The sequence below is a fragment of the Neovison vison genome, chromosome 5 (assembly GCF_020171115.1).
Source record: "Neovison vison isolate M4711 chromosome 5, ASM_NN_V1, whole genome shotgun sequence".
Lineage (NCBI taxonomy): Eukaryota > Metazoa > Chordata > Mammalia > Carnivora > Mustelidae > Neogale > Neogale vison.
Window position 1 is genome coordinate 23,365,244 of NC_058095.1, and position 10,541 is coordinate 23,375,784.

General features: G+C 56.2%; 1 protein-coding gene and 1 long non-coding RNA gene across 4 annotated transcripts in view; one reads left to right on the forward strand and one right to left on the reverse strand.

The window, feature by feature from the left end:
• Positions 1 to 8,676, reverse strand: part of ARHGAP23 (Rho GTPase activating protein 23) — a 70,704-nt gene extending 62,028 nt beyond the window's left edge. For both annotated transcript variants that reach the window (XM_044248127.1, XM_044248126.1), the window contains exon 1: positions 8,614 to 8,676. In XM_044248127.1, coding sequence (XP_044104062.1) covers positions 8,614 to 8,676 — 63 coding nt within the window. The remainder of the gene's footprint in view (positions 1 to 8,613) is intronic.
• Positions 5,221 to 10,251, forward strand: LOC122906321. Of its 2 annotated transcripts, none has more exons than XR_006384532.1 (3): positions 5,221 to 5,370; positions 6,371 to 6,492; positions 10,130 to 10,251. It is a non-coding gene; the product is annotated as an uncharacterized LOC122906321 (long non-coding RNA). The 2 variants fall into 2 exon arrangements; XR_006384533.1 differs by lacking the exon at positions 10,130 to 10,251 and adding an exon at positions 8,204 to 8,278.
• Positions 10,252 to 10,541: the final 290 nt, after the last annotated feature.

Here is a 10,541-nt window from a genome sequence, read left to right on the forward strand (position 1 = left end):
AGCAAGTCAAGCTCCTTCGTATGAAGGGGTCTGCCATGATGGTGGCAGGGAGGGGTAGGATTTGCCGTTCCTTGGCCTTGACAATCTCAACTCGACTCTCGGTCTTGCATTCATTGATGCCAAAAGAGGCCAGGCTATTTCACACCTTGCCTTTACTCATGCTGGATCTTTCTGTCTGGAATGCCACTCTCTCTCCTCCACAACCCGCACCCCCCAGACATCCTATCAAGCCTTGGCAAGCCTCAGTGGAGCCTTCTTCCCTCAGAGCTGGAGCATATTCAGAAGAGGCAGCGGGGTTTGCCCATATCTATTAACACCTCCATGGATTTCAAGGTTCAGGAGGGGGCCAGGGGAAGGGTCCACCTTCCCAGAGTGGGATAGGTATCCTCCAGGCTTTTTCTTGTGGAGGAATGTAGCAGAGATCTCAAGCCGCAAGCCGGGCTTAGGATTCAGAAAGACGTAGATTTAAATGCAGATGCTAGGGACGCCTGGGTGGCGCAGTTGGTTGGACGACTGCCTTCGGCTCAGGGCGTGATCCTGGAGTCCCAGGATCGAGTCCCACATCAGGCTCCCAGCTCCATGGGGAGTCTGCTTCGCTCTCTGACCTTCTCGCTCGTGCTCTCTCTCACTGTCTCTCTCTCTCAAATAAATAAATAAAATCTTTAAATGCAGATGCTGGGTGACCTTTGGTGAAGTTGTCTACCCCTCTCGGAGTCTCAGCTCTAGGCTCTGTAAATATACAACCTCCGCACGACGGCCCTTGAAAACGATCAAAAGGAATTTCCTAAAAGAATCTTCAACCTAAGGATAGGTTTGGAAATAGGAGATGAGAGAAAGGCGATTAATCTTATCACCAACTGGTTTTTTACAAACCCCTGTGGGAATTCTACCCTCCAACACTCTTTTCATCATGAAACCCTTCTTCCTAGCTTTGTGACCACATTCACACTCAGATGATGTCGCAGTGAAGACATTCCCTTGTGCCTGCTTCTGTCTGACTCCCCAGTTAGGCTAGGCCACGTTTATGTTAATCATTTGGGCGAGGGGCAGCAAAGAATGTTCTGGACTTGCAGACAGTATAGAAACAAACATAACGTGGTTATGAGATCTTCGTGAAACTTTTGGGTGGCAGGAAAAGCAACAATGAACCCTTTGAGGGCAGGGGCTGTGTCATATACTCATCTGGATCCCAAGACCCACAAAGAGAGCTGTGAATGCTGACCCTACATAAGAAATGGCCACCAGATGAAAGAAGGTCAGTTTGCATTAAGATCTGGCCCGCTGCCTGATTTTCCAATTCCAGGAGTCAGGTCCTTCTCCTGCCCCCACCCCCATGACATTAGGGAGCGGAGAGACACTCTATGTATAGGCCAAGCCTGGGAATATCTTCACTGTCCCAGGCCACACCCAGTCTCGAAGCTAACCCTTCAGCCAGCACGGTGGGGACCTAAGCATCTGGGAGGAAAAGGTCCCAGTGGGGAATAAAGGGCGGCTGTTTTTTCTTCCCCACAGCAGTCTCAGCCTTGCTGCTTGGCCCCCATTTTCTGCCTCCCACTCCCCTCTTGCAGACACCCTTCTACCTCCTGGGCTCTAGGTTCAATCCAGCTGTCCCCTCACTCCTACCAGAAACTTCAGGCCAGAGGGAGGGCATGGTGCCAAGGATTCATTAGAGTTAATGAAGGCTCAGCTCTGCAGATGCCAGTGCAAGATACAGGAGAGTACCAGAACCGCCCACAGCCCCCCATCAGGGCCTGGGGTGCTCAGCTCCCTCCTCCCCCTCTCTTGGGGAGGAACCAGGGGCCACACCCTCAGGAGAGGAAAGGGAGATTTAGAAGAATCTTCTCGAGTATAGAGAGTGCCATGATGCCCAGAGATCAGGGCGTGGGGCCATGAACTAGAAAAGAGCCTCAGGGTGGGGTAGGGCTCTCACCTTGGGCTGTCTTGTGCCACTGTCCACTGCTCAGCCCCAAAAATTTCACCCACAGACTCCTTTCATGGAATCATAGCAGAGTCGAGCTGAAGAGACTCTGGGAACTTCTCCACTACCCTGGGATTACATACAACTCAGCCGCCTGAACCCTGTCCCCACCTGGCTTCCATCCTCCATTTTCCTCCCACTTCAGACTGTCCCTCCTCCTCTGTCTCCTCACTTTGGCCTTGGGCTTTCTCTAGGCCTCAGCTCTGCCATGAGTCAAATGTGGAGGTGGGGGCCAAGTGGCCAGGTTGGTGGGGGAGGGGGGCCTTTAAGATCCCTCCAGTTGAAATCTTCCAAGATGCCCCCTCTCTGGCTGGCTTCGCTCTCCCTCCCTCCCTTTCTCTTAGAGAACAATACAGAGTTTCCTCCACATTGAGAATGAAGGAAACTGTGGTAGAAGGTGGGGGTCTCCACTCCAGCCTTTTGGGGGGTTCTCAGGAGCAGGAAAATCTCCAATAGGCCAGACTGCCCCTGTCCCTTCTCCCAGGGGCTCTAAGTCCCGTGCTGGAAACAGATTCTTTCCAAGGGGTGTTCTCATGCTCCCTGAGGAAGTTAAAAAGGAAGACACAGCTGTGGACTTAGGAGCCCAGAATCAGACAGTAATCAATCTGGGGACTGATAGAAACCAGGCACAAGGCCAGGGTGAACTCTGTCCTTCCCTATATTAACCCATACTGAGGGGCCAAGACCCCTGGAGTGCTGTCCTCCTAAATGGCTCCCACATGCCCCTGCCCCGCCGCAGCCTGGCCACATTCCTCCAGCCCACACCCCTCCTACCAGCCTGCCTTCACAAAGAGGCTGGCACTGGGTCTTTCCATGCTTGGCTTGCCAGTCTTGGTCATCCCTAAGCCCCTCCCTGAGCGGTCTCCCCTCCCAGGGATTCAGGCTGAGCTTTGAAAGGGTCACTTCAAAGAGGACCTGCCTGCTGAGGGCCCAGCCAGACCCAGGGACGGCTCCTCCTCGGCCAGATTCCCGGAGGCAGGGCACAAAAGCCCCACTGTTCCCTCGACCCCCAGACGCCCCCAAAGGCACTGGACATAAGAAGTCTTTCTTTCCCCAGTTCCGCTCTTTACAAGCCACAGCTCTTTGCCACTGGGAGCAGGCCTGGCCCCTCAAGAAGAGGCTGAGGCGTGGGAGGACAGGGAGCCAGCAGGTCCCCCTCCGCCACCACCATACCCCATTGGGTAGCCAGGAGCTTTGGAGCTGACTTCAGGACTGGCAGCCTAGGGGCCTCCCTGCCCCTCAAACACCAAGCCTGCCCAGGCCTGCAATGGCCTTCTTCTTCTCCCATCCTTCAGAACCACAGCTACCCTACCACACCTCCTCCAGGCAGCCTCCCCGGACTCCCTCTCCTGAGAGGAGCCTCCTAGCATCCCGCAGTCACAGCAGTCTACCTCTCATGTTCCCAGGAGGCTGGGGCTCTGCCCCCCCCTACTCCCCAGTACCCTGCAACAAGAACCAGCTCTCACCTGCTCCCCTAACTTCCTACCACAGGGTACTGATCCCAAAGCAGGGCGCTTAAAGTTTCTCTTTCAACCCTTCACCCAATGCCTGAATTCTTTCTAGCCCAGCTTGTGCCTGCTCACCTCCACTGATGGGAGCCTCATTATCTCCAGGAGCAGCTCATTGGCTCTGACATCTCCTTGTTGTGCCCTAAGAAGGTCATTCTAGTTTCCATCCATTGACTCTCATCTGTTTAACAATTGTTGCTACTAACAGTGGAGATTACCAGGTGTCAGCCACTTTTCCCCTATCACCTTGTTTCACCCTCCCAGTGAGATTATTTCAGGGGTAAGAAAACAGAGGCTAAAAGCAAAGAACTTGGTCGGGAGGGCCACATCACACAGTGAGAAAGGTGGGCAGCTGAAATGCGGACTGCATTAGGCTCAAGGCAAGGGCCCACCAACCTGCCCCCCAACGTGCCAACAGGCCACGCCAGGCCCAGGCCTCTCACCCGTCACGGCTGCCTGTGTATTAGAAGGACTCCTCCACACTGGGTCTTCTTTCTCCTTAGAGAGCTCCCCGCCAGTCTTTGTCTGCAGATGACGTGTGGCAGGTAACTGATGTGATTTCAGACCAGCAAGTGGGGAGCAGAGGGGTAGTCAGAGGGAAACAGGTCCCCTGCCCAGGGGCACATGGGTTGGAGGAGGGTGGAGGAGACAACCCTGGGCCTAAGGTTTAGGACTGGGGGTGGCCAGAAATTCCACAACATCCCATGGAGGAAAGGTGCCTGGGTGGCCATGACAAGCTCTGCCTTGAACCAGACACTGCCTTGAACCAGAACCTTGAACTATGACAAGCTCTGCCTTGAACCTCCAACTGAAGGTGGCAGATTCTTCCACCAATCCAAGGTGATGCATTGGGCTGAAGATCTCAGGGCCAGAGAGATGAAAAAGTAACAAGACTCATTAATCCTACCTGTAGTCTTTTCCCATGTGCCCATTGCTCAGCACCATGTCCTTAAAATTCTGGGGAAACAAAGAGGGTGTGAGCTTTCCTTTCCTGTCTGGGTTTAGATCAGGCACACCCGCAACAGATAACCAAATGCCGTGCCTCTAGGCTGCCTTCCCAAGACTCCAACTCCAGCTACTTCCAAAGGGTTAGATTACAGGAATCTGAGGTTTCTCCATATTCTGTCAACCAGTCAGTCAACAAACGTTCTCTGAGTACTGGCTGCATGCTGGCCTTGTGGACACCAAGACAAACACCACACCCTTGGGGCTGCTGGGAATGTGAAGGGCCCATTCCACCCCTCAGCTCTGCCACTTACAACTAGCTGTGTGACCTTAGGAAGCCACAGAATCTCTTTGTGTCAGTTTCTTCATCAGTGAAATGGGACCGCGATACGGTAGCTTCCCACCTAGTGGGAAGCACTACGGAAGTAGCTCCTTTTATTACTTTCCTTATCCTCAAATAACTCCAAGATGTTAGAGGGGACTAATGTGCAGACCAACTGTCACAATGCCAGGGGGAGAGCCGGGCACAGGGCACCCTGGGAGGCCAGGGGCAGGGCTGCTCCCTGGCCTCCACAAACATTTATGGAGAACCGCCCTGTGCCAGGCGCTGTGCTGGCCGCTGGGGACACAGAGAAGAACGGGGCACATTGTCCTCTCATCCCTGCTCCTCCCCTCTGTCCCAAGGCCCAGTCCCAGAACCCAGCACCCGGCGGGGGGGGCGGGGGGGGCGGGGTGGTGGTGGTGGCAGGGGGCGGGGCGCACCATGGACAGAATAGTATGGAGAAAAGCAAGACCTGGGAGCCTGGAAATCAGGACACCGGGTTCAGGTCCTGCATTCACGGGCCACCTGACCTTAGGTACTGCCTGGCCTCAGTTTCCCCATTAGAGCATGAAGGAGTTCAACATGATGACCCCTCCAGTCCTGACGCATTCCGACAGGTAACAATCCCACTCTCACCAAGTTTCCAACTCGCCCTAAGTGTGGTCCTTAGGGCATATCAGCCTGCTGTCCCACTGAGGCAGGGGGGAAGAGATGCTCTCCTGGTACTGACTGGCACAGCCCAGCTGAAGAGCTTGCACATCGCATGAAATAGGGGGGCCTGGATCTAAAAGCGGGTTGTTTGAAGGGGGTGGGGGTGCTGGGGAAAGGCAGAGCCAGCTCCCACAGGCCCTATTCATGGCTGTCTCTGGGGAGGGAGGGAGAGCAGGATCATTAAAACCGGGCTTTGTCCAAATCCCTGACCAAGCCAATATCTCACCTTTGAACCCCTGCAGCCAACAGAGCAGGGCTGATGCCCCTTTGGGAGGGAAACACCAATGAACTGAGCCACAGTCCAAGGGCTATGGGTTGGCCTGGGGTGGGGTGGGGTGGGCATGCTGGGGGAGTCTATGAGCTGGTTCCACCAACACTGGATGGACGCCTGATGTCTCCGGTCCTCTGCCCTGCCCCAGCGTGACTACAAGCAGCCAGGCTCCAGACAAGCAACCAGGCTCCAAACCAGCAAGAGATTCACCTTGCTCTTGAGCTGTAGCTGCGAGATGGACCCTGATCAAGGCAGGAGTGACAGTGGGACCAGAAAAAGCTCAAAAAACAGGATGGCAGGATAATAGCATGGAGTCTCCAACCAGAGTGCCACATTCCCTCCTAGATTCTGCCACTTGTTAGTGATATGATTTAAGCCAAGCTATTAGCTCTCCATGCCTTGGTGGTCTCAACTGTTAAATGGGGACAGTAACAGTACCACATCACAGAGGTGATGTGAGGATTAAAAGAAGTAATTTTTTATAAATCCTGGCCCAGAGTCATTGCTACCTACATCTTAACTATCAGGTATATTAGTAAAGCAATTCCCACCTCCTTAAAAACACATTTTTTTTTTCCAGGCACTAATGTATATGTCTATTTGAATATATTTGCATCCCTTATGAATCTCTCCAGATTCCTCTGCTTGGAATCCAGTGTCACGGGGATCTACCTACCCTACTATCCTGGAAGAAACTTCCTTGTGGAATGCTCCTGGCCAGGCTGGGATGCTGCCGCTCGAAAGCCTCTCCCTACTGGTAACTACAGTCCTTCCTGCTATCACTTAATCCATTCTCCTGCTTTGTAGTCTCTTTTAACCTTACATACCAGGCAGCCCCTCTAAGTATTCCCTGCAATGAAGGATGAAGGACACGTGCGCCTGCCCACTCCTGCCCTGTTCTGCAACCAGCACCATCCCTCATCCCACTCCCATCCCCAGCAAACCGCTGCACCGCTGGGCGACCAGAGGGGCCTCCTACATCCCTTCTCCACGAGCTCAGGGCAAGTCTGATGAGGGGGCAGAGAGGTCCCCATGCAGGCAGCCCAGCACAAGGCCTGCTCCCTAGGTCCAGTCCTTCTCTGCTTGGACTGGGATCCTTGAAATCCTACCCCACTGCCCATGGTGTCCCAAAGCCACCTTCCTAACAGCACCCTCTTCCCCAAAGCTTCGCCTTATGCCCAGATCTCATCAGGGTACCCAGGTTCCATCTCTGGCAATATTTCTGTGTGGTCTCAGACCCAAATACCCACCCTGCCCACCCACAGGCCTTTTGAGGTCCTGAAATCCAGCACTGAAGGTAAAAGAGATTTATTGCTCTTACCATTCCCAAGGGGAAGGCAAGGCCTCAGATGCTGGAACAGGAGTTCCCAACCACCTAAGGGTGGACCCAACCACCTTGCGAGCAAGTGGATGAGGCTGGGGCTAGGGGCCTTTGAGTTGTGTTTGGAGGCGAAATGACTGGTTATGTAATGGAGATTCAAATTGCAGGCCAATGAGCACATCTCAGCAAGAGCAGCCACTTTTGGGAATAAGGCTGTTGACCTGGCAGAGGGGTTTGAACCCCATGGAATCAAACCCCATCCACCCCGAGCTGGGCCTGGGGTGGGGGTGGACAAGGTGGGGGGTGGAGATGAAGTATGTGTGGTTGGGGGTGGTTGTGAATCCATGGGACTCAGGCTTAATGACCTCCACCCCCACCCCCTGTCCATCCTGAATTTCAAGTTTGTAATTAGGAAACACTTTGGCTGAAAGGCGCAGGGAGAGTCTGGGAAGAGAGAATGCTCCAGGCTGAGGGAGAACTGAGCATATGTCCAGCTTCTGAGAAACACACCAGTCTCAAAGAGTTTGCAGAGCACCAGACCCCAGCTCCAGCATGGGGTGGAGGGAGAGGGGGAGGCAGCTGAGAAAGAGCATCACTAAGTCCTCCAGCCTTGAAGAGGAAGAGGCCTCAGCCCAGACCTTGACCTCAACCTGGACCCTGAGGCAACTTCTTTTCCAACCTGGGAAAGGACTGGCCAGACAGCGTCCAACCCTTGAACTTGGAAGGAGGGTGGTGCAGCGTTGGGGTACTCCAGCACCGGTCAACCAGGCTTGGAGGTAGGGGGCTGGCTCCAAAGGGGCCCCGAGGTCCTTACTGGCCCCTCCCCAGCTTCAACAGCTGGCAGATGAAAGAACCCAAGCAAAGCAGCCCAGCGCTGAGTAATGCCCCTGGCACCCCGCACCCAGACCCACCCACAGCCAGTCCGAGGGGGCGGAGGGGAGTGCAGCTGAGCCTTCGGGACCATGGGGTCCCGGGGCCCGTTTGTCTTCTCCCAGGAGCCAGTGGAGCGACAGACCCGCTCCCTGAAGCTCATCGTGCGGTCAGGCCCGGCAGGGGGCGAGTGTGGCGCGGGGAGGGGGGTGTCCGGCCGCCGTGGCCAAGGACATCCCGCTCAGGGAACCCCCTCCCCCACTCCCTCTCCCTCCAGCTGTGCCGGGGCCTCGCCAACGGAAAACGAAAACTCGGGCAGAGGAAACGGCGGCAGACGCCCCGCCTGAAAAACCCGGACAAAAGGCGCGGGCCTCCCGCCCCCGCTGCCCGGCCGCGGGGGGCCTGGCACCGCCGCCCTGGTCGGTGCCCTCTGCCCTGGCAGCCCCGTATGCGTCCCGGTCCTCTGCCTGCCTTCCCCCTTCCCGCCCCCCTACCCGGGGCACTTCTCGCTCCGGCCCCCTCCCCCGGACCGCCACCAGCCCAGGTTCCCTGCAGCCGTGCCCGCGGTGCCCGCGGCGTGCGCCCCAGGCCGTGCCGCCGAGCGGGGGCGCCGCGACCCCGGCCCTGAGACGCCAGCTCCCCGTCAGCGCCTGGATCCGCCCCCCTCCCCTGGCCCAGCGACCTCACCTGAGGGGGCCGGGGCTCCGAGCGGGGCGGGATCCCGACCAGGCAGAAGGCGACTCCATTCATCGGGCGGCAGCGGCGGCTCTGCGGCCGGGGCACTGCTGGGGGCGCGGGCCGGGACCCGGGAGGGGCGGGGCCGGAGGGGGCGGGGCCGAGCGCGGAGTGTCCCCCCCGCCCCGGGGGCCAGCCCCTTCGCTCCGCCCCCTGCGCTCCCGACGGGGCGCACCCGCCGCCTCTCCCCAGAGCAGCTGACAGATAAAGGGGGCTCAGGCAGGGCTTTGAGCCGGCGGCGGAGCTAGAAGACAGAGCAGCCTGGGGAAGAGAGGTGGTCTCAGGGAGACAATTTGGGCTGGCCTCCTGGGAACAGGCCCAAATGGATGGAGATTCTGGCTGGGGGAGGAAAGAGGACAAGGGCACCCAACCCAGAGCTAGCACAGGGAGAGAGAGGGATGGAAGAAGGAAAGGAAAGGGAAGCAGAGAGAAACACAATCAGACAGAAGTGGTCAGAAACAACGGCTGAGAGACACAGAGAGCATCACAGAGGCCAAGACAAGATAGTGACAGTGCAGAGTACAGAAGAAGAAAGTCAGAGACAAAGACAGAGACCCAGGATTGAAGAGAAGGATAGACGGGAAAAAGGCTTAGGGAGCCTTCTGACCAGAGACTCGTGGAGACAAGGACAGACAAGGGTGGGGGCAGGTGGGATCTTCAGGGGCTCTAACCCCTCTGTCTAGGGCCTTCTTCCCAGGCAAGAGTCTCAGTCCAGGACCCCAAGAAGGCAGAGAAATGGAGACTGGAAGAAAGAGGCTGGTGGGTCCCCCAGCCCTTCAGACACCCAGCCAGCCAGCCTGCCTGGGATTCAGGCTTCTGGACCAGCCCATAGATCTGCTGTGCCGTGGACAACAGTGAGGGCAGAGATGGCGCCAGGCCTTCCAGTCACAAGCTCCCCACAACCTTCCTTTGGGGTTTCATTCCAAGGGGACCCCAAGAGCCCCTGGGGTTTTGAGCCAGTTTTTTATTTCCTTGCCCCTAAGCAGGACCCCTCCAGGCCATTTCCTGATGTACCAGGAAGAATTGGTCCCTCAGTCCCTCATTTCTGCCGAAAAGTCCCTTCTGCTGTCTAACTGACATCCTTCTTACTGCCTGTATTTCCTACAGCCTCAGTTTACCTCTTTCCCATGCCTTCTTGCAGATTTAAAGGTCTCTCATATTCCTTCACCCAGATTATGAAGAAAAGAAGGCAGAGGCCACAGGTAGATACAAATGGGATTGGGATAAAGCAGGCAACGAAAGTGGAAGGCTGACTCTGCCCACGGGAATGACCCACGTCCTCGGGGCAAGGAAACCTCATAAAGCCTGCCTACCTCGCCAGCTCCAAGTCTCCCCAGGGCCAGGACTCAGGTCTTGGAGTGGCTAAGAGGGGCCCAGACACCCACTAGGCCGTCCCTAATCCTGTGAGCCAGAGGAAGAATGTACCGACTTGTTTTTAAATCTTACATTTTATTTAATTTCTTTTCAGTTCCCTGGCAGTCCTTGGAAAGGGGATGCTCTCATAATGATGGAAGGGCCCTTCATGACTCCTCTTCCTTCCCCACCTCACCTCATCAAGTCATGTGCAACTGGAATTGTCCACCCCATCCCTTACCCCACCCCCTACCCCTGGCCCTTCTGAGAAGTCCTTCCCGCTATCTAACTGTAACGAATCATACTGCCTGTATTGTCTTGCTTGGTTTTCAAGAAGGTTCCTGTTTCTCCCTCCCTCTGTCCTGTAGCTCCAGGGGTTCCAATGCTGCCACGCTGGCTCAGGGGTCCTCCCCTCTCAGAACAAACGGGCTGTCTCTGTAAGGGGGACGCAGTGGCACCAGGGGTCCAGACTGAACTGCGGCTGTAGGGGGAGCGGAGGAGGGTGGTGACCGCTGGGGTGCCCCTGG